This window comes from Abramis brama (genome assembly GCF_963993115.1).
Source record: "Abramis brama genome assembly, chromosome: 13".
In the NCBI taxonomy this organism is placed as follows: domain Eukaryota; kingdom Metazoa; phylum Chordata; class Actinopteri; order Cypriniformes; family Leuciscidae; genus Abramis; species Abramis brama.
This window is the reverse complement of record NC_139975.1, coordinates 39,217,019-39,241,211: the sequence shown is the minus strand read 5'-3', so window position 1 is coordinate 39,241,211 and position 24,193 is coordinate 39,217,019. Positions and strand designations below refer to the sequence as shown.

At 42.8% G+C, this 24,193-nt stretch overlaps 2 protein-coding genes across 2 annotated transcripts; one reads left to right on the top strand and one right to left on the bottom strand.

The window, feature by feature from the left end:
• Positions 1-1,110: 1,110 nt before the first annotated feature.
• Positions 1,111-2,042, bottom strand: LOC311095260 (uncharacterized protein). Its single transcript, XM_084133716.1, has 4 exons — positions 1,975-2,042; positions 1,599-1,690; positions 1,396-1,510; positions 1,111-1,257 (listed from the first exon to the last, which is right to left on the bottom strand). The coding sequence occupies exons 1-4, from the start codon at positions 1,985-1,987 to the stop codon at positions 1,142-1,144; spliced, it is 336 nt and encodes a 111-aa protein (XP_083989842.1). The 5' UTR covers positions 1,988-2,042; the 3' UTR covers positions 1,111-1,141.
• A 3,414-nt stretch (positions 2,043-5,456) lies between these two features.
• On the top strand, positions 5,457-6,422 carry LOC311095403 (uncharacterized protein; the record flags this gene model as incomplete). Its single annotated transcript, XM_084133886.1, has 1 exon — positions 5,457-6,422. The coding sequence occupies one exon, from the start codon at positions 5,457-5,459 to the stop codon at positions 6,420-6,422; it is 966 nt and encodes a 321-aa protein (XP_083990012.1).
• Positions 6,423-24,193: the final 17,771 nt, after the last annotated feature.

Genomic DNA, 24,193 nt, shown 5'->3' with positions numbered 1-24,193 from the left:
TAATTGCATGTCTGCTCAGGCTGGCCGTTCTGTGCATTATCTCCAGAGCTAAAATCTCACGCATTGGATTGGTTTCACACGCCCACACCCTTGATTTATCATGCTGTAGTGTCAACCCAGTCGGTCTAATACCAGTTCCGGGACCGGGAATATCTCCCTCATATTGATAACGGCCTCCTGAAGCACACAAATGACTTCAAACAAAGCCCTTCATTAGACTTTCTCTGGTTCAGATCTCCCGGAATCTAGAGGGAGCGTGCATGTGAGACACAGAGACCGCTCCAAACCGGGCAGCGCGCGCACGGCAGTGAGGAAGGATGGAATTACTAATTATAGACTGTAAAAATGCGCTATTACACGTCACTTTAAAAGCCGGATAGTTTATTTATAGTTCGGTTTCGGATATTTCACATCATGTCCAAATGTATATTCGAATATCGAATAAAAAGTGACAGCCTTAGTCGATTGTGGACGCTCTGTGTCGATTGTAGATGCAACAGTTTTATTTATTCAGTGTTGATTGTAGACGCAACATTTTTATTTTGGATAGTCAGATTTAGCGAAAATCCATTACAATTTCATAGGAAGTACTTACATTCCCATGGCCAAGAGTAGTTATCCACAGCCAGTAGTTCATTGGGAGGAGGCAATTTTTCAACTTCCCCCACAGAAGCATTGTGGTCATTGATGGCAACTTCCAAGGCTTTCTTCTCAACAGCAATCTTTTTTCTCATTTGATGCCTTTGCTTATTCCCACCTACAATGAAAAACACAAAAATGAGTATGCATTCACACGATGACTACACAACACCATACAAAATAAGACTTCACAATATGCATGTATGTGTTATGATTATTGTGAAAGAAGTTGTGTGATCATTTTTGCATCACAAGTTTCATTATCATTTGAAAAATTGTGGATTTTTTTTTAAAAAACTGAATCTTTTTTAAACAATCATATTATTTTTTAAATAAAGGACAAAATTGGTATGTCAGGACAGACATATTGGAAAAATTTGGATATTGCACTCAACCTTGTTATGATTTTGACAGTCAAAAGATGTTTTTTATATAAATGGCGTTGCTATTTTTACTATTTATAAATCATTACTGAATTGATTTTTTTTTTTACAAATCTGCGTTACAAGTGGACTTTTCTGCTCTCACCAGACTGACGATACAGCTGAAATTTTCGCTGTTTGATGCCCAAATATAGCCCCTCGATGGTCCTCTGCAGGTCATTTTGGATTGTTGCACCTTTGGACAACAACAACAAACAAATGAATTAATGCCCATTTCAATTTACAATCAGTCTATTTTCAGATCCCCTGTACAAGAGCAGAGACAACGATTCTTTAAAATATTCCATCAAATCATTTTTTTTTTTCAAACTACCTGAGGTCCACTGCTGAACATCAGACACCCACTGCTGGACTGTGTCTTGCTGTAGAGATAACTCTGCAGTGAGGTTCTCCAGGTCCTTTGTTGCCTCTGCAATCTTTTGTACAGTCTGTCCAAAATAAATATATGTGTTAACAAATGCTAAGACACATTTTTAAAAAAAAAAATGTTAATATACATATTTGCCTAGTTAGTACCTTGACGTATCTTTTGGCCAGTGTCCGGTCAAGGTTTTCTGCCTTTCGCTTGTTCCAGCCACTTGCCTGGATTGTTAGCATGTCTGTACGAACTTGACACACAATGTATGTGCAGTAATTTAGGTAGTTCATTCAAAATGAGGACCAAAGGTCAGACACTACATTGATAATTCTCTAATATTGTCACATAAACCTGGAAATAATCATACACTTAATCAGAAGTTAAATTATTATAAAGAAAATCCTGATCAGTGTAAAAGTGCTGACTAGACAGTTGTTTTCTAAGGGAGCAGCATGGAACTCTAAAATGCAAAGGCCAAGGATCAGTGTTAAAACCTCTTGGTCTCAATTTGGACAACTACATGAAAAATCTTACCGGCTTTTGACATGTACTTGGAACAAATGGCTGCTCGGGAAAGGAAGCTATTAACCTGTTCAACCTCCTCCCCGATTGTTGTTCCAGCTCCTTCTTGATTGCGCCCCCCCCCCCCCATTTTAACTGTAACAAATTTACATGAATGTTATCACTTAGAAAACAACACAGAGGCAGAGGACAGACAGTCATAATGTGTGGTAAAAATGGTAAGAAATACATCTAATTGTCATTATTGGACATCAGTGTTTTAAGCCCCCAACGGGGCTTTCCAGGCAGCAAGGGGATGGTTAGGTTTAGAGTTGAGGTTAGGGTTAGCTATCTGGAAGGAGCCATTTGGGGCTTAAAACACCATTGAGCGTCATTATTACCTCACACATCCAGGAATGCGCTTTTGCATGCATGATGGAGAGAAATAGGCGCATATTCAGCAAGTCCTTCATCTCTGGACAGTGGTCCACAACTCTCTGCAGATATGGCCAATATTTGCAGACCACATCAGAGCAAAAAACTGGACAGTCTGTGAAGCTAGCTGTTTCTGGAGATATAATGGGTATGCAAATATTTCTCCTCGGAACATATTCAGTGCCTTCAGCAAAACCCCATGACGGCAGACAGCAACTTCAACACCTTCCTCGTCTAGTTTGTTTGCAGACTTGTTAGCGGACTCTCGTGCTGCGGTCCACTGACCCAAACCACATCTCCCTTTCCCTGGATTCTAAAACAGATGAGGGCAAATACAGATATTTACACAGTTACATTTTACAAAATAAGCTGTACATCATGGTATTTTGGTATTTGAAGCAGTAATGCCACTCATTTACTTAAACCAAATAATGATTACATTAAAAAAAAAAGGCAAGCATTCATAAAAATTTTAAACTGTGTTGTTACACATGAAGAAACTTAAAAAAAAAATGTATCTTACATGTCCAGTTGTTCCACGGATGGGGTCAACAAAGGAGGACATCTCAGCATCGTTCGCCAAAAATACTCCATCGAAGAACCCATCAGGTCTTGAAAGAAATATACAGATTTGGGTTAAATTTATAAAAGTAATTTGTGGCTCACTAGCATTTTGTTGTACATGAATGTTACACACCCTGGTTGGCTTTTAAAACGGTACAATTTGCGATTCCCATCCACTGACACTGCCAGCATGGAGGGTGTGCATGCAGGACACTGAAAATACTGGACCTGAGAGAGCTTGTCAACCTCGAATTTGGCATAGGCCCATTCAAGGAAGGCCCTCTGCAATGTGTCCCCACATATCTTACCACTCTGAGAGCAAAAGTGAAAAACAAAACAGTAAGTAAATGTTTTGAAGGTTGCCTTCAGATCTGTCAAGAAATATGTGCTGAAACTTTAGGGATTGTAAGAAGAAGTCCTAACAATGAATTATTTATTTAAAGGTGATCCAAACAAGACAACTTAAATGATGAGTCCACTCACTCGCCTAAAGAGTTTTGTGCGACACTCGAGCATGCTGACAAAAGCTTGTCTCGACATCCCTGGCGCAGTGATTTTTAGATCCTCATACGTGGTGAACAAGTCCACCATGTATAAGGTCTCAAAATTGACAGTGGCTGGCCAGTAACCACTTTCAACCAGATCGCTTATGGTCACTGGCAAGGTTTTTCCACAGGAGCAGTTCACTGATGGAAGGAAGAGGTCGTACCTTCCTGAAATTTCAGAGAAAAACAATTATCTCTTGTTCACAAAAAAACAAAAAATCACAATATGAATAAATAAATAAATAAACCTTACCATTCATTCCAATTAAAATGACTGGCTTTCCCTTGGAAAAACTTGTTTAACCAGTGGAGCAGTCACAGCAGGGAGTAACAATCGGTAACATGCAATCTAAAAATGAGAAATAAGCCCTATTCGCACTGGATAAGTATTACCTGGTGACCTCCATTCATTTGTAATAATTGCGGAGGTCGTCTGTGATCTTAATCCCGTGCGAATCGGCCATGTCTGTAATTTGTAAAGTAATAATTCCCCCGCAAATGACCTACCATATTTCGCCGAAAACGGAGGTCCTGTGATAATATTAGTCCCGTGCGAATCGGCATCCTCTGATTTAGCCAGGATTTGGCGGGGCTTCAATGTAGCTATTTCTTTCTTTTGCGCCTTTTTATCCATCTTTCGCGAAGAATGGAGGGTGCGTTGGAGTGTTTTGACAGTTTTTTGGTTGCTGGGTCATGTCGCTATACACCATATACAATTTGCAGAAAGAGAAAGATGAAAAACACCACAAGTGCGAAGACAAAAAGAATGATTAGATGGAGATGGATGACATGTATAGCAGTATGCGGTAAGTATAATTTTTATGTTTGTATCATACATCTAGAGATAATGACAAGACATCTCCAAGCAATAGCTATTCAAAAATAATGCACGAGCAAGCGAGGGCTCACTTCATAATTAGAGGTTAATGTTACAAATAAATCAAGCGTAAAACTTGAGCTAATAGATTTTAACCTGGTGAAAAGGTTTTTTATCCATCTAACCGGACCCTCAACCATACGCAAAAAGTGTACAGTGCCATATAGTCGCCCATTGAAAACATATTTCCACTGGGCTACAAGAAATGTAGTATGGTTATAAACTATTTTTATATGGTTATAGTATTTTTTTTTAAAGTATTTTTGTTTATTTATCATTGCTATCCATATATAATAGCCTACATGGCACATTTAAATAATAATAGCCTATGAATAATTATAATAAAAATGCTTGCCCATGTGTAAACTGTAAAGATACAGTGAAGAATACAGACTACAATAAAGATGTAATAAAAATGTGCTACACAAATGCAAGCAATATTGGCAGTTGTTTTGTTCTGGTGGTCTACTTGTATAGTTATAAAGTGTAGTAAGTCAGGGCTGGGTTTAGGTTTTAACTTTAGATTGAAAATCAAAATGTCATTCTTAAAGGGATACTCCACTTTAAAATGAAAATTCTGTCATCATATACTCACCCTCATGTTGTTTCAAACCTGTATGAATTTCTTTCTTCTGCTGAACAGAAAGGAAGATATTTAGAAGAATATCATTGACTTCCATGGGACCAGAAACTGTCTGGTTACTGACATTCTTCTAAATATCTTCCTTTCTGTTCAGCAGAAGAAAGAAATTCATACAGGTTTGAAACAACATGAGGGTGAGTATATGATGACAGAATTTTCATTTTAAAGTGGAGTATCCCTTTAAATTTCTTAATACTTTTGATGTTATTGTTCTCATTTGAATCGTTTTCTGTAGTTTAGGTACTTAAATTTGTAAAAAAAAAAATAATTGATTACTTACGTCTGTGTTGAATATTAACACTGCAAACTGACATTATGTACTGATGGCCTTCTCTCTTTCATAGCAAGTTCATACTACACTGAGAGAACAACACAAGAGCGAGGCCCTTCCTTTTGGGAAACAGAGGTGCTCCAGAATTTTCAAGACAATGATTGGTACCTCAACTTCAGAATGCCCAAAGAGACCTTCAATATCCTTTGTGACCAGCTGCACCCATACATCAAACCTCAAACTACCAACATGTTGGATCCAGTACCTCTAGAGAAGAGGGTAGCAGTTACAATCTACAAGCTTGCCAGTAATGTTGAGTTCCACGATGTTGCCAACCTGTTTGGTATTGGAACCAGTACCGCCTGTAATATTTTCTGGGAGGTGTGTGAGGCACTGAGCAAACTCAGGAGGGTTTTTGTAAAGAGGCCAAAAACTGTCGCTGAAGTCCAAGCCATCATCACAGGATTTGAGAGGAAGACAGGATTCCCCATGTGTGCTGGGGCTTTGGATGGCACACACATACCAATCATAGCCCCATCGAGCTATCCCACCGACTTTTATAACAGAAAAGGATGGTACAGTGTTCTTCTTCAAGGTCTTGTAGACCACACTTACAGCTTCCTTGATTTTGATGTTGGCTGGCCTGGGAAGTGCCACGATGCATACGTTTTTGAGTGTTCACGTCTGTGCCGCAAGCTGGAGGATGGTACCTTTTTCCCTCCAGTCAGCAGGAACATCCAAGGGGTCGACATACCTGTCCTGATTGTGGCCGATTCTGCCTACAGCTTGACTAGCAACATAATGAAGCCATTCCCGGAAGGTACAGCGAGGGGTCCCAGGGCAGCCTACAACGCCTCCTTGAGCCGTGCTCGTATCCACGTTGAACACGCATTTGGCCGCCTCAAGGGCCGTTGGAGATGCATTATGAAAAGAAATGACTGTCAAACCCAAAATGTGAAGTATGTTGTGTCTGCTTGTGTAGTGTTGCACAACTTCTGTGAAATGCAGAAAGTTGCATACCAGGAACCCCTGGAAGATGTGTTTGATCAACCAGAGGCAGGACCAGAGCAGCAGATATGTTCTGCTCTCTCCCCAGCAGAGCACATCCGGGAGGCCTTAGTAGCCCATATTAATACAAATCAGTAAATTGCAAAGAAGCTTTGGAAGCTCATACAAAAACTATGCAGTCAAGACGCACGTGAAATTGAAATCAAACATTTATTTATAGTGCAGAGCATCCTTCATTTCTGAACTTGGCAATTCACATAAGATTGAAGTTTTGTTCAACTTTTTTTTTCAGTGTTTTGTTATAAAATAAACAATTTTTACAAAAGATAAAAGAAATGTGCAAATATTGCTTTCCTAAAAGAAAAAGGCACATTCGGAATTTGTCCAGCCGAAGTTTTTTTAACACACCTTTTTCCCTACATAACGTGCTAAATATTGCTTTCTGTAGGGAAGCACTGAAACCATACAAAAATCAAAGTAAAGTGAAATAAATAAAAATGGTGAACTGCCAGACCTTCTAAAACACACTAAATCTTAAAGGCCGAAGAACAAATAATGCTTTCCTGCAAGATGTTAAGGCACAAAAAGCTAGTTGTGTGGGTCATTGTAGTAGTGCACTTGATATGCTGCTGGGGCAGGGGGTCCAGGGGTTGTGGATGGAAAGTCCATGCTCTCAGCTGATGGGCGTTGATGAGGTGGTGTATAAGGGTAGTAATGTGGGGCTGAAAAAGGTGAATGCTGGGACTGGGGCCTAAAGCACTGAAAGATCTGGAGCATTAGCACCCTGTTGTCTTCTGCTCTCTTTTCATCAGCTTCCATCTTCTTTATTTCAAAATCAAGGCGTTTCCTTTCCAGCTCCATTCTATTTCTCTCCATCTCTTTCTCCCATTCAAACCGCTCCCTATCGTAGTCATGGGTGTTCTCATTTTGCAGGAGACGGTCCAGACCCTTGTCAATTGCCTCCATTATCTGTGTTTTTCGGCCCTTTCTTCTGCGATGTGCTGCAAAGACAAAACATTTATTTCAGCAAATTCCGATGTTAAAACCTATATATACTGGGAACATTCAATGCTACAGTGATTAATTTAAATTCCTTTTGTAAGAACTATGTAAAGGTCAATTAATGGTTTGTGAATATACCTTTGGGACATTTCTTTTGGTTACATCTGTATGCCTGGCAATGTCAGTTGAGTTCAGTTGAGTGATGCACCTGTTAAGAAATGGATGTATTTGAGCTCTCATAATTCCTTTTATTTTTATTCTCAATTAAAGTGATGCTGTGATGTGTGGTCTGTATATTATGCTATAATGGTCGTAGGCTACTATAAGCAGGGTGAGGGAGACTGTCCTGGAATTTTGTAAGTGCAGGTTTATTGCCGTCCACCACAACATAGACCAGACAAGTCTCGTTTCACATCCTATTCTATTCATACATGAAAGTGCGCACACAACAAAGCATCACTATAGATGAGAAAAACAATAAAAGTTATTATGGGAGCTAAAATACAATTTCCTGCTCTTAGCAGGTGCATCACTCAACTGAACCTAGTGTGTGGTAGTGTCCCAAAGGTACATTGACAAAATATTGATACTTTTAGGTATCATAGTACAGCTAACCATATCATTGTCATGGTAGAAACAAGACTGGAAGCAAGTGCAGGTTACTTTATGTTTATTAAACTCAGATCGAAGCAAACACAGTCACAGATTCTCTGGTGGGCGGCGACTCAGGCTCGTGCAGGGACTAGATGGTCTGTGGTGCGCTGGTGCGGTGAAGTGAGAGTCCAATTCCCGGTGCTGGAGTGCGGTGAAAACTCAGTGACGGAAAACACGAACGGCAGGAAGACACGGCAAGACGAAACACTGAGACAGCAACTCCATGGGACCTCAAACAAACAATCCGACACTGGAACAGAGAATGGTGTGAGTATATGAAGGGAACGGGAATGAATTGCAGCTGTGAACAGTGATGGTGATGATAATGATTATCAGCTGGAGCGCTGACAGACACGTGAGCGGGACAACGCCCACTCACACATAAACAAACACAGACACGAGACGAAAAGGAAACAATGCATTCAACAACCGTGACAGTACCCCCTCCTCTAGGAACGCCTCCTGGCGTTCCCAGACTCCCTTACCTGTCGATTGTAATCATCGATAAGAGAGTGATCCAGGATGTCACGAGCCGGAACCCAACTTCTCTCCTCCGGACTGTAACCTTCCCAGTCCACCAGGTACTGGAATCCGCGTCCCCTCCGCCTAGAGTCCAGAATGCGACGGACCGAATAGGATGGTTCCCCATCTACGAGGCGCGGCGGTGGGGGAACCGGGGCAGGCGGATTAATACGGGAAAAAAAAACGGGCTTAATTTTGGACACGTGGAATACCGGATGAATTCTCCTGTACACTGGAGGGAGGTTGAGGCGGACTGCCACCGGACTAACAATCTTGGTGACAGAAAACAGGCCAATGAATTTAGGAGCCAATTTATTAGATACGGAGCGGAGCGGAATGTTCTTGGTAGAAAGCCACACTTTGGAACCGACGACGTATACGGGAGGCCTAGACCGGTGGCGATCGGCTTTGGCCTTGGTGCGCGCCAGCACACGGAGGAGAGTCTCACGGGCTCTCGTCCATGTGTGGTGACACCTCTGGACGAAGGCGTGAGCGGAGGGGACCGCGACTTCGGATTCCAGACTAGGAAAAACCGGTGGCTGGTATCCTATACTACACTCAAAAGGAGATAGGCCCGTAGCTGACACTGGCAACGAATTGTGGGCGTACTCCACCATAGGCAGTTGTTGACTCCAGGAGGAAGGATTCCTGGCAGCCGTACATCGCAAGGTTCTCTCCAAGTCTTGGTTGGCTCTCTCAGTTTGACCATTGCTCTGGGGGTGAAACCCGGAAGACAGGCTGACCGTCGCCCCCAGCAACTTACAAAACTCGCGCCAAAATTTGGACACAAATTGGGGACCCCTGTCGGACACCACGTCTGTCGGGAGGCCATGTAACCGAAAGACGTGATTAACGACTGCAACCGCTGTCTCCTTGGCTGAGGGTAATTTGGGCAAGGGAACAAAGTGGGCTGCCTTCGAGAATCGGTCCACCACGGTTAAAACTACCGTGTTACCCTGGGAGGGTGGGAGGGCGGTAACAAAATCTAGTGCGATATGGGACCAGGGTCTCGAAGGCACCGACAGCGGTTGGAGTAACCCATCTGGGGGTCGATTGGACGACTTGCCAATGGCGCAAACTGAGCAAGCCAAAACAAAATTGTGAACATCGCGAGCCATAAGCGGCCACCAGAATCGTTGTTTGACCAAATAGAGGGTGCGACTAACTCCTGGATGACAGGCTAGACTAGAACAATGACCCCACCGAATAACGTCTGGACGTAGTTCCTCCGGCACAAATAAGCGGTTCGGTGGGCACCGGATCGGAGGCGTTACCCCTTCTAGAGCCTTCTTGACTCTCGATTCGACCTCCCATGTGAGCGTAGAGATAATTAGGGTCTCTGAAAAAATACGCTCGGGAGTAGGTGCGTGTTCGGATCGATCAAAAATACGCGACAAAGAATCGGGTTTGACGTTTTTGGAACCCGAACGATATGAGAGAGTAAAATCGAAACTGCCGAAAAAAAGTGCCCACCGAGCCTGCCTGGAGTTCAACCTTTTGGCGGATCTAATGTATTCCAGATTTTTATGATCAGTCCAGACGATAAAGGGTACCCCAGACCCTTCTAACCAGTGGCGCCACTCTTCCAAGGCTAACTTGACCGCCAACAACTCCCTGTTGCCAATGTCGTAATTTCGTTCAGCGGGTGATAAGCGATGAGATAAAAACGCGCATGGATGCATCTTGTCGTCTGAAGGAGAGCGTTGTGAAAGAACTGCGCCTACCCCCACCTCTGACGCGTCGACCTCCACCACAAACTGGCGTGACGGATCAGGGGCGATTAAGATGGGAGCCGAAATGAAGCGGCTCTTGAGGTTGGAAAAAGCAGTCTCGGCTGCTTCCGACCACCTGAACGCAGTTCTGGGGGAGGTCAAGGCAGTCAGAGGTGCGGCTAGTTGGCTAAAGTTGCGAATAAAACGCCGGTAGAAGTTGGCGAACCCCAGAAACCTCTGTAGGGCCTTACGGGAATCTGGGTTTGGCCACTCTACCACAGCCTTAACTTTGTCAGGATCCATACGCATACCCTCAGCCGACACGATGTGTCCTAAGAAAGGGACCGACTGTGCATGAAAAGCGCATTTCTCCGCCTTGACAAAAAGCCCATTCTCTAGCAACCTTTGGAGTACTCGTCGGACGTGCTGCACGTGTTCCTGGAGAGACGAGGAAAAAATCAGAATGTCATCCAGGTAAACATAAATAAACTGATCGATCATGTCTCGCAGCACGTCATTAACGAGCGCTTGGAAGACTGCGGGACTGTTGGACAAACCGAAAGGCATGACCAAGTATTCAAAGTGCCCCCTAGGGGTGTTGAAAGCAGTCTTCCATTCATCCCCCTTCCTGATACGGACCAAATGATAAGCATTACGTAAGTCCAGTTTTGTGAAGATGGACGCTCCCTGCAACCTCTCGAAGGCTGAAGACATCAACGGCAAAGGATAAGTATTCTTTACCGTGATGTTGTTCAACCCCCGGTAATCAATACAAGGTCGCAGCGACCCGTCCTTCTTCCCCACAAAAAAGAACCCCGCCCCCACTGGAGATGAGGAAGGTTGGATGAACCCGGATGCTAGAGAATCAGAAATATATTTCTCCATAGCCTCCCTCTCCGGAACCGAGAGTGAATAAATCTTGCCTTTAGGCGGAGACTTACCTGGCAGTAAATCTATAGCACAGTCGTAGGGACGGTGCGGAGGGAGAGAAGCAGCCCTTGACTTACTGAACACTTCCCTCAGGTCACGGTACTCTGCGGGCACGTTTGATAAATCCACTGCTTCCTCCTGCAACACAGAAACAGAGACAACAGAACAGGCAGACACAAGACACGAACTATGACATTCAGTGCTCCAGGCTGATATAGTTCTACGTTTCCAGTCAATGCGGGGGTTGTGTTGGTTGAGCCAGGGGTGGCCCAAGACAATGGGGGTGTGATGGGAGTCCATGATGTAGAATGATATGGTTTCTGCATGATTCCCTGAGGTGATGAGCGTGATGTTCTCGGTGGTCTGGGAGATCGCTGGTAGTGACTGTCCATTGAGTGCATGTACAGTGATTCTTTGGGGAAGTGTTCTGAGTGGGACTTGAAACTGTAGTGCAAAGGTGCGATCCATAAAATTACCTTCTGCCCCGGAGTCCACAAGTGCGGTGCAGTGGTGATCGTGGACAGACCATCTAAGTCTTACCGGGAGGATGGTGGATGTAGATGAGGACTTTTCGGCGGAGATCCCACCCGATAGTAGCCTCATGCTTACTATCGGGCTTGACCTTTTACCGGGCAGTTAACTGCAAAATGTCCCGCTCCTCCGCAGTACAGGCAAAGGCCTTGGGACCTCCGCCTCTCCCTCTCCTCCCGGGAAAGCCGAGCTCGACCCACCTGCATGGGCTCGGGATCGGAGGGACCGGCCGCGTCCATGCCACTGGACCGCTGGTGTTCCACCCCTCCACGAGGCAGGCTGGGTGGAGCGCGTGGTCCGACCCGGGCTAGTCGAGCGTCCACCCTCAGAGCCAGGTCTATAAGTCCGTTCAGTGAAGGGGGCAGGTCCAGGGCGTAGATCTCCCTCTGGACGCGGTCGGCCAGCCCATGCAGGAACCTATCCCACTGCGCTTCCTCGTTCCAGCGACACTCGGCCGCCAGGGTCTTGAACTCGATGGCATAATCAGAAACCGAACGCTCCCCCTGGCGTAATTCTGACAAGACCCTGGCAGCCTCTCTTCCCGCGACCGCGCGGTCGAAGACCCGTCTCATCTCTGTAGAGAGGTCCTGGAACGAGGAACAGCAAGGCTCTTGGTTTTCCCACACCGCCGTCCCCCACAGTGCCGCTTTCCCGGTCAGTAAGGTTAATACAAACGCCACTTTAGTCTCCTCTCTTTCGAAGGTCCGGGGCTGGAGTGCGAAATGCATACCGCATCGAGTCAAAAACGGCCGGCAAAAGTTAGGCTCACCGGAGTATGGCTCAGGAGTCGGAAGGCGGGGCTCGGACTGAGAGGCGGGCATCGGTGGTGTGGGGGGGACGGGCGGTGCGGCTGGCGCAGCGGGAGGTTGCAGTTGTTGAAATCGCTGGGTCAGCTCGGACACCTGCTTGACGAGAGCCTGAATCGCGCGCGCCGCTTCCCCTTGATGACGGTCCTGTGCATCCATCCTTTGAATACTTGCGCGAACAAAGTCCTCCATTGTTGCCGCGGCGCCACCTGCTGCTTCCATGGTCGGGTCGGATTGTTCTGTCATGGTAGAAACAAGACTGGAAGCAAGTGCAGGTTACTTTATGTTTATTAAACTCAGATCGAAGCAAACACAGTCACAGATTCTCTGGTGGGCGGCGACTCAGGCTCGTGCAGGGACTAGATGGTCTGTGGTGCGCTGGTGCGGTGAAGTGAGAGTCCAATTCCCGGTGCTGGAGTGCGGTGAAAACTCAGTGACGGAAAACACGAACGGCAGGAAGACACGGCAAGACGAAACACTGAGACAGCAACTCCATGGGACCTCAAACAAACAATCCGACACTGGAACAGAGAATGGTGTGAGTATATGAAGGGAACGGGAATGAATTGCAGCTGTGAACAGTGATGGTGATGATAATGATTATCAGCTGGAGCGCTGACAGACACGTGAGCGGGACAACGCCCACTCACACATAAACAAACACAGACACGAGACGAAAAGGAAACAATGCATTCAACAACCGTGACAATCATCCATTCGCTCCTAAGCAACTACCTACATTTGTGTAGCTTCTTGAAAACTATTACCAACATGAGAGCCCACCTTGTGGCTTGGGTTCAGCAGCAGGAGGAGGTGGGGGTGGTGGTGCTTTGGAGGCTGAGCCATGACTGGAAGCCTCATCCTCTGCATCATTTTCCCTTGAGGTGTTGTGATCATTAGGGCTCTCAGATGAACCTGCTGAAAACAAAAGAAAATCAAGCAGGTTCACTCAGTAATGATTTACTATGCTTCTACTTATTTCTTTATTTAACTATAGAGAAGATACAATGTCTACATATAAATTAACACAATATAATGTTACAGTATTATGTACTGTACAGGCCAGTGTAGGCTGCTTACCACACTCAGATTCCTCATCTGAACTCCCCCCGTTATCCATCCTTATGTCTCCGGGGTTGTTCATAGGTCGGCAACCTGTATATAAAAACAATAGAAAACGCATTGTAAAACTAATGTGCTTTGCTGTGGATCAACAATTGGCAAGTGGTTGTCTAAATGTGTGGCATTACTAAAGTTAGCATAAAGTTAACGTGACTGTACGTTGCTGCTAAACTGGCTTTTACTGTAGCACATGTTTACACATGTTTGCATTACGTTATCCTTACAGTAACTTACGTTAGCTGTTGAAAAGGAGAAACGTTTTATAGCGGCTAAACTGGCTATTACTATGTGTTAGCTAACGTGAGAAGGGATATGTTGATTAATCTTACCGAGAACAGCGTCCAGTTCATCAAAATAAGGACATTTAATGGGGTTTGTTCCGGTCTTCTTGTTGTTTTTGAGGCTGTCACGGTACTTTCTTCTCAGGTAGTCCAACTTTTCTTTACACTTGGTCCAATCTCCGAAGTCCTGTATAGACGGGCACCGGAGGACGAGATCTTTGTAAATATTTTCCCAAACGGTGTGGTTGTGCACCATTTTTTCGAATTGCCTTTGATAAAGTGGTTCACCCCAAACATCGATTAAAAAGAGTGTCTCCTCACGCGTCCAATGTCGACTTTTCTTCTTAGCACTAGCAGCCATGTTGAGAAACAAGCGGAAACAAGGAAGTAGATGTACGCAAAGTCTTGGCGTCATATCCGGGTTCCGGCTTCCGGGAGATAAGTCAGTAAATTCGAGTAAAATCACAGGCTTCGCTTATCCCGTTCGAATGCGCCAGATGAAAATCAGACGTGGGTGGGTAATTTATAATTCACACGAGGTCCCTAGATAATACTTATCCCGTGCGAATAGGGCTTTAGTTTACATATTAGAGTAAATGAAACCAAAAACTCAGTGTGATTGTTTCTATCAAACAAAACTTCATCCAGCATGTGTGTTGGAGTAAACCAGGGTGTGTGTAAAATGTAAAACAGCCTATATAATCTTAGACTTAAAAACTACCTTTTTCATGATAGGAGAATTTCCCTCCCTCATGCTGCTGAACAAAAGTGGATGGTGGCAGGTGTCTGAAGAACCCCTCCACCATGGATGCTCTGTTATGAAGCACCAGGGCCTCATGTGTGGAAAGGTCACAGGCTGTGCAGTAGAGTGATCGCGGTAAGCAGTCCCTACACATCACTACTGCAGCCTTGTGTCCACAGTGATGGCAAACTCCCTCCTTGGGCTTCTCTGATGACAACATATTGTTGACCATGAAGGGCCTCATTACGGTCCAATTCTCCAGGGAGGAAGTTTGCCTGTTTCTCCAGTGTGATGGGAGAGGTTTTTCAGCACCTCCACTTCCCAAGAGGTCTCTGACGTCTTGAATGAGGGAGTCTGAAAATGAAAATTGAAGGCAGCAATGGAAAATCTGGGCAATTATCACAAATGAGAAAACAAGTAATAAGGGAGAAATACCAACATTTTCTATGGTGACAGTGTCAGTTGTACTAGTAGAAGGAGCACAGGAGGGCGTAGTAGCGCATGCTGAAGAAACTGCAAAAATATGAATATCCATTTAAAACTTGTTCAATGAATAATGAATGCAACTAATGATAAAAAAACATACAAAATACCAACCAGTAGCTGAATTGCGCTTTCGTTTCTCCCCAGCTCTACATCTTTTTGGATGAGGTTGTCCGTCTTTGTCCTCATCAAGCCAAACAATCTTTGTGGATTGTTTTGATCCACTCTCAGTGTGTCCATGCTGATCCACCTAAATAAACAATTTAGCCACAGAATAAACAGTTAAAAAAAAGAATAAAAGTTATTGCCACCTACAAACATCTCATTATAAAACCAATGTTATAATATTAAATTGAAAAAAAAAAAAACAGTCTAACAGTTGTGGTCCTGTACTGACAGATCTAGAAAAACCTTTATACATAAAAAAAGGAAAGTGAAACGTTTTGACAGCATATTGAATTATACTCTAACTGGCTCTAACATGTGAACTAAGCTCAGCACTCTAGCTTGCATTTGAATAAAGACATTAAACCAGTTAACTTACTATAATAATTGCACTTTGTTTGTAGTGTTTTTTGCACCTTGATACTTCTTCCCTGCTATATCTCAGATTGTGGTCATAGACATTGTAATTAGTATGCATTTTCCTCCATTTATAATGTTATTTAGGTTAATTTGCTATATAATGTTATTTACCTTGCACTCATCCAGGAACGCATCGACCAGGAATATGGCATCTTTGGGGTCAAGGTCATTCATTTTTTCAAGTTATTTTAGATGCTTCCTTTTCCTCCTTATTTATAACTTTTCCTGCTTATTTTCCGTCGCTTCTTCTTCGTCTTCTTCTTCTTCTTCTTCTTCGTGGGGCCACGAGGCCATGACGTGACCAAACTCATAAAAGCAGAGCGCACCTCACAGCGGTAGATTTAAAAATTAGTTAAACACAGCGGACGAAATCTCGGGCCAAACAAAACGTTACAGTTTCACATTATTCTGGCAAGATCTGAAAAATATTCGCAACAACGAGCAAGCGAGGGTTTATGTACATTCACTGAGGGAATATTATGTAAATAAAATATATATTTCTGGCTAGAAATGTAATGAAAACTTATTTTTAAGCAGAATCTAACTCAAAATATGATAATTTTCACTAAAAATGAGAGAAATGTCCGCCATGTTTTTTGTTTTCGCAGCCGGAATCTTGAAAGTCACGTGATTTGGACGGAAAACAATAGACAAAGCAAAATGTAACAGTCATACAATTCAAGGCCCATAGGAAAAGAATAGGCAAAAAAAAAAAAATGCAACAGTCATACAATTCAAGGAGAGCCGCTAGGGCAACGATAGCAGGGTCCATAGCAAATAAACAAAACGTTACAGTTTCACATTATTCTGGCAAGATCTGAAAAATATTCGCAACAACGAGCAAGCGAGGGTTTATGTACATTCACTGAGGGAATATTATGTAAAAAAAATTATATTTCTCGCTAGAAATGTAATCAAAACTTATTTTTATGCAGAATCTAACTCAAAATATGATAATTTTCACTAAAAATTAGAGAAATGTCCGCCATGTTTTTTGTTTTCGCAGCCGGAATCTTGAAAGTCACGTGACTTGGACGGAAAATAATAGGCAAAAGAAAATGTAACAGTCATACAATTCAAGGGCCATTGGAAAAGAAAGGGCAAAAAAAATGTAACAGTCATACAATTCAAGGGCCATTATTGTAACCACTCTACGTTTTGTTGAAAACTACTGGAGAAATATAATACAAACTATCGACAAGATTATTAAGGTTAAGCTTCCATATGACCTGAGATTTATGTTACTGGGGGATGAATTGGCCCTCCAACTTGATCAAAGGAAAAATGTATGTTTTGTTAAGATGGCTCTTATAGCAGCAAATAAATGTATAGCTACACAATGCAAATCAGAAGAACCACCCAGTCATGCAGTATGGCTTAGAGAACATTCATCCTATGTACCTGTTGAAAAGATAATGTTTAATATAAAATAAAAAAATCATTGATGTTCGAAAAGATATGGGGCAGATTTATCGAATATATTAATAATTTAGATGTCACATTGATTGAAAATACTGATGTGATAATGTAACCCAGACTGAATGAAGAGTTTTGAAAATGTGGCTTCAGTATTGACTGATGCTTGTTAGCAATTGAAAAAACCTGTAATGCTGGTGTTAGAAGCCGTGGGTTCAGCATCTGATCGTAGATGAGCATGTTTTTACATCCTGTAGAATCTTTATCACCTGAAACCCAAATCTGATTATATCATGTGCGTGTGTGTGTTGTGATTGTCTGAGAGATATTCAGACCTTTTAGTTCAAAAAGGGACTTTCTCAGACGATTCCTCTGCAGAATAATGTAATAATTTGTTTACACATAATTTTGATGGTCCACTTTAGACATTCTACTAGCAATGAGGAATTTTGCTGCTACATGTAAACTAACTCCCATCCCAGAGTTTTAGTAGGATGTTTGGATAGGGGTAGTAAAATGTCTAAAGTGGATTTTTAAAATAAAGTGTTATCAATAATCCCTTTAAAAATACCCTTCTGCTTTTCATGCATGTTTTTGTTCTGTAATCAGGTCTATTTGTTATTTTCTTTTTGCTGTTTTTATCCTCTATTGTCCATGCTGGAACTGATGGGTTAGGGTTGATTCTGTCTCCTCCTCCTTGTGTTTGTGACTATATACAGCCCTCCTTCATCCGTCTGTGATCTCAGAGCAGAAGAAGTGTGCAGAGTCAGACGTGAGCCTTCTCTCAGCCTGTGTGTTGCTCTGGTGGAGAGTGTCGGGACCCGAGTGTGTGTTCATGCAGTGGCTGCAGGTTTGAGGCACGATGCCTCCCGCACAGCGTCAGCCGGCAGGAAGAAGAGGGCGAGACAGGACACATCTTCCTCTGCTGCTCTTCTTCCTCAGTGTGCTACAAACACAGGGATACAGTCAGATCCCTCCGGGTTGTAAGTACCTTCCCATCTGGACTTTAAACCTCATTCAGCATTGCTGAAGTTCAACTAAAATTGTATTAAATATACTTGTTTGTGCTAAAGAGGAACTATTCCAAGTATACTTAAGTAGACTTTAAATATAGCCTACTCTTGTATTTAAAGGGGGGGTGAAATGCTCATTTTCACTCAATCTCCTGTTAATCTTGAGTACCTATAGAGTAGTATTGCATCCTTCATATCTCCAAAAAGTCTTTAGGTTTATTATATTTATAAAAGACAGATAGGCTGTACCGAGTCTTTCCGGAAAAAAACGAGCGTCTGGAGGCGGGCCGTGCGGCCGGTGGTAAAGCTGTGCTAACCGAGCTAACAACACACAGAGACATTTTTGAAGCAGTTTTACTCACCGCCTGCGACCGCGAACCTTTATCATTGTGACTGCTCCATCCTTAAGCATTAGACGATCTGCAAATCCGTCGATCTGGGCTTTGTTTATAAAACAATCATCGTCGAAATGCAGGGAACAAACAGTCTTACATTGATGCTCCGTTGATGCTCTGAAAAAACAAACTCCATCCACTGGTCCCTTAACGCTGGGTCCTTTGGGAATCTGTGCAGGGTTGTCTTGCCCTGGCAACCAAAAACCCACTTCTTTGGTGACATTGACTTCCCTAAAGCCGAGCAGAGCGCTTTGATGAGGAACTGCTTTCGCTCTCTTCTCTCTGTCTGGTCTACGAGTGCGCGGAGAAGTGCCCTTAGGACCCATATAAGAAAATTATGCCCCATCTTACGTGACACAGACCCATACTCGAAAAAAACTTTCTGAAACTTGTGACAAACCGGAAGGACAATTTTTGGCACAGAAATACTCCTTCAAACGTACAATTTAATTTTTGAAACTTTGTCCATGTTTAGCATGGGAATCCAACTCTTTAACAGTGTAAAAAACTCCAAGCGTGCCGCACAAGCCCTGAAAAGTGAAGCCAAAACGTCTCGATCGCCCCCCGGTGACTGGTCCTAGTATAGGTCATAAGCCCCGCCTCCACATGTTATTCAACGGGACGTGAGACCAACTAAACAATTAAATTACACTTCAAATATCTTTTTTCCAAAGGTGGTTTCTTTCATTTGCTGTCATTTTTTATCACGCTGATGTTAGTTCAAGTGTCTGTTTCAAAAATAAGTTGTTTTTTAGTTAGTTACGTGATGCGGTGGTGTAACGTCATGATTGACAGCTGTGATTGACAGGTTCTCTGAGCGAAGTAGCCACTGAAGCACCAACGGACATTTTTTCGGGATCTTCGGAGGACTGAGGAGATTGTATTTACTTTATTTTAACAAGCCTCTTGTCATACTGCAATCAATTTTTAAAAAAGTGTGCAGAATCCTCTCTTCCTGAGTGCATTCTGCGAGAGTGAGGGCGGAGCATTGATTTCGCGGCTTTACTTCCTGCTCACCACTGCGCGGGTCTGGTCCCGAGATCGCCACTGCGCGGGTCTGGTCCCGAGATCGCTACTGCGCGGGTCTGGTCCCGAGATCGCTACTGCGCGGGTCTGGTCCCGAGATCGCCACTGCGCAGGTCTGGTCCCGAGATCGCTACTGCGCGGGTCTGGTCCCGAGATCGCCACTGCGCAGGTCTGGTCCCGAGATCGCCACTGCGCTGGCAAATCTTTAACATCTCAGGCAGAGAACGCAGAAGACGACGCGGCAAACGAGCAGGTATTGCCGCGAGGATAAAGTTGACTCTGGCAGCTGTTCCACCCATACTGTGCTGGCTCATTACGCAATTGATGCGGAAGGGGGTCTACGGGTGGTACAGCGATCCAGGGTCTCCACTGTGTATATCCAGCCCAACTCGATGGATTCAACTGCCTGCTCTCCACAACGCAACTCCTCTCGGGTTCGGCGAAGGAAGGCCGACCATTGCTATCTGCGCTCGTTTCGCAGATCGACTCAAGTTCAACGAGAATCTCCGCAGCTCAAGATGGCGCTAGTCAATGCTCGCTCCCTGGTGAATAAAACTTTTATCTGCAACGACTTCATCCCTTCAAATGATTTGGAATTCTTTTTTGTGACTGAGTCATGGGTAAAATCAGGTGACCTAAGCCCTTTCTCTGATCTTGTGCCTCCTAACTTTGAATTTTTTAATACCCCTCGTCCTACAGGGCGAGGAGGAGGTCTTGTGACGGTTTTTAAAAATAACTTGCAATGCAGATTACTAACTACTTTCAGCCCCAATAGCTTTGAGGTTCAGTTGATTCTTCTGAATTCCTCTAATTCTGTACTGATTATTTTAATCTACCGACCACCGGCATCAAACAACAATAATTTTATTGAAGAATTTGCTGACTTTTTGGGGGAAATTCTTACTAAATACGACTGCACATCAACATCAACATCAACCTCTCACCTCAGACTCTGTTCCGTCTCACTTGAGTGTTGATGATCAAGTGCAACGGTTCAATAATAGATGTCATAATATCTTAGATGTTATCGCACCTCAAAAGCTCATTAATCGGAAATGCAAATCCCAACCATGGATAAATAATGTAATTCGGGAACTCAGACAGCAATGTCGTCAGTGTGAACGAAAGTGGAAGAAGGATAGGCTACAGGTATCATATGAAATACTGAAGGCCTCGTTACACAAAGGCTGCCAAAATTGCAAAAACAAAATATTTATCAGACATAATAGCCCAAAATTCATACTGTTCTAGAATTTTTTCAACGATAGATTCAGTCTTAAAGATATGCAGATATTTCCAGAGGTTTCATTTTCATTATGTGAAAACTTTCTTAAGTATTTCCTAGATAAAGTTAAAGACGCATGGGTTCAATTATCTACAATGCCAAATTCCATTCCAGACCCCATATTATGACCGCCGCTAGCGTAGCTAGCAAAAGCGGTCATATAGGGATTGTCAAAGTTTTTTTTTTTTTTTTCTCGTCATCTACTGAATTTTCCGTCAACGATACCAGGGACACCGAAACACCGGGGAACATGAAATTTGGTGGGCATGTAGCCCCACTAGACTTTTACGGAAAAATTTCATTTGGTCCCCGGGGGCCACCCCCCCCCCCCCCCGCGCTGGGCCCCCCCAAACCCAAAAAATGCAGTTTTTCCTAAATAACTACCTGAACCGTGGCACCGAGGATGAAGACATTTTTATGGTATGTTGCTCTTAAGGGCCCACATCAACCTAGCCCATAATCACTCATTTGTGATTTGCGCCCCTCCCATAAAAAATGAAAATGCAATATTATTCTGCTTTAATCGCCCCTATCTTCAGTTGAGATGTTCAGAACTGCACCATATTTCATGTGTATGATTAACTTGACATCCTCTGGGGGTATGCTAAGTTTCGTAGAATTTCATCCATGGGGGGGTATAAAATAAATTAATTTATGTGCACATTTAGTGACTGTACACTCATCGGCCTGTAGATGGTGCTGTTGAGCGAAGGGTTGCTGGTTTAGGATGATACTGTCACACACACATGCAGGAATACAAACAAACGCAAGCATGCACACACACTGACATCCACATGCACAGACACACACACACAAACACACACGCGCACACACACATACGCACGCACAGACACACACACACACACACACACACACAGACACACACATACATACACACACAGACAGACATGCACATACTACTACTTTTTTTAGGTATATACATAAACACGCAATACAGCCAAATTGCTCCACGTCACTTATTTTTGTGGAAAGCCAGTGCAGGCCTGAGCGGCGGTCATATTTTGTACCGCCATGCGGTACATCTAGTTCACTACTCAATGGAGCAATTTTGAACTAGTCACTTTACAGACATGTAAAGAAATCGCTCTAAAATTAAAAAACACCTTTTCTCCCCATGATGTTTTGCCCTCACGATTCGTAAAACAAATTTTTGACACCACTGGATCTGATCTAGTAATAATAATAAACAACTGTCTTTTGAATGGGACAGTTCCTGACTGCTTTAAATTAGCTTCAGTATCACCGATCCCTAAGAAGCCTTCGCCTGATCCTTCAGTTTACTCAAATTTTCGACCAATCTCCAACCTGCCGTTTTTATCCAAAATTTTAGAAAAAATTGTATTTACGCAGCTACAAAACTACTTGAATAGCAACGGTATTTCAGATATCTTTCAGTCTGGTTTTAAAACCTTACATAGCACAGAGACTGCCCTTTTGAAAGTTTTTAATGACATCTTAATGTCCACTGATGCTGGTAACACCATGGCTCTAATAATGTTAGATCTCAGCTCTGCGTTTGATTTTGTTGATCATGGTATTCTCCTGTATCGCTTGGAGCATTACATCGGTTTAAGAGGCACTGTACTCGACTGGTTTCGGTCCTTCTTGTCTAACAGAAGATTCTCTGTAAATATAGGGAAGCATTCTTCTACTGTAGCACATGTTATATGTGGTGTCCCCCAGGGTTCAACTTTAGCACCGTTGCTGTTTTCATTGTACATGTTACCCATAGGTTCTATATTTAGAAGATTTGGAGTTTCTTATCATTGCTATGCCGACGACACGCAGCTTTACATACCATTTAAGCGCAATGACAGGTCTGCCATAAATCAGTTGATGGAATGCCTTCAAGAACTGAAAGCATGGCTCAATAATAACTTTCTCCATTTGAATGACAACAAAACTCAAATAGTCCTGTTTGGGCCAACTGAGAACAATGATTTGAGCAATGTTGACTTGGGTTCTCTCACTCCATATCGTTCGCTTACTGCAAAGAATCTGGGTTTTATATTGGATAGTGGACTAAAATTCAACAAACAAATTAATACAGTTGTCAGTTCCAGTTTTTACCACCTCAGGAGATTAGCGAAAGTTAAACCATTCCTAAGCAGGAACAGTTTTGAGATCGTAATTCATGCTTTTATTTCATCACGGATTGATTACTGTAATTCGCTATATCAAGGGCTGCCAGCTTCATCTATCCACCTGCTTCAACTGGTCCAAAATGCAGCTGCCCGTCTGCTTACAGGCATTCGCGAACGGGATCACATCACGCCTACACTACGCTCTCTGCACTGGCTACCTGTTCAGTATCGTATTGAATTTAAAGTCTTGTTGTTTGTGTATAAATCATTAAACAATCTCGCTCCTCAGTACCTTACTGAGTTGGTTACGGAACACAAACCAGCCAGACTGCACAGATCACAGACCAACTATCTGCTACGAGTACCCAGATCCAGATTGAAATGCAGGGGCGACAGAGCCTTTGCAATAGCCGGCCCCAGGTTATGGAACAATCTGCCATTACACATCAAAACAGCGTCCACAGTGTTGGAGTTTAGAAGTCTTTTAAAAACCTATTTGTACTCTTGTGCATTTAATGTCTTGTGAAAGTGATTGTAGTGATGTCTTGTTATTTTAATTCTATGGGATGGACCTAGATATATCTTGTACAGCACTTTGGTCAACCAAGGTTGTTTTAAATGTGCTTTATAAATAAATTAAACTTGAAACTTGAAACTTGATGCACTAGAAAACCCCGGGAAACACTATACATAAACAATTACATGAGATTTAGAATAAATTATAGATTTATAAGATTGTTTCCTCGTAATTTACTGGTATTACTATACTTGTGGGGTCATTTGGTCCCCATAATGTAGGGATAAGCAGTATCTCAGAAGCAAGCACACACACACACACACACACACACACACACACACACACACACACACACACACACACACACACAAACAAAATGTAAGAAAAAGTTTCATTCCATGTACAACACTAAGATTTTGGGTAATGCTTTACAATAAGGTTTTATTAGTTAACTACTTCAGTAAACATGAACTAAGAATTTTTTTTTTTTATTTAGTTAATTTCAACATTTACTATTATTAAAATCAAAAGTTGTATTAACTAACAATCTATATATATTAACAAAGATGAATAAACCCTTGTGAAAAAAGTGCACTTTAGTGTACTTTACACAAATAATATACTTTAAAGGAATACACTTAAGTGTGAATTAAATGCAATGTTTTCGGGGCATTAATGCGCATTATATGTAATTGATTTAAAATGTATCACATATTAACTTCAAATAAAATACAACAAGTTGACATTAAGAGTGATTTTTTAAACTTAAGTGGGACTTTAAT

Coding starts and splice junctions, on each gene's coding strand:
- LOC311095260 (XM_084133716.1), bottom strand. Junction 1,511..1,598: donor TGGCCAAAAGATACGTCAAG/GTACTAACTAGG, acceptor TATTTTGGACAG/ACTGTACAAAAGATTGCAGA. Junction 1,258..1,395: donor TGTTCAGCAGTGGACCTCAG/GTAGTTTGAAAA, acceptor TGTTGTCCAAAG/GTGCAACAATCCAAAATGAC.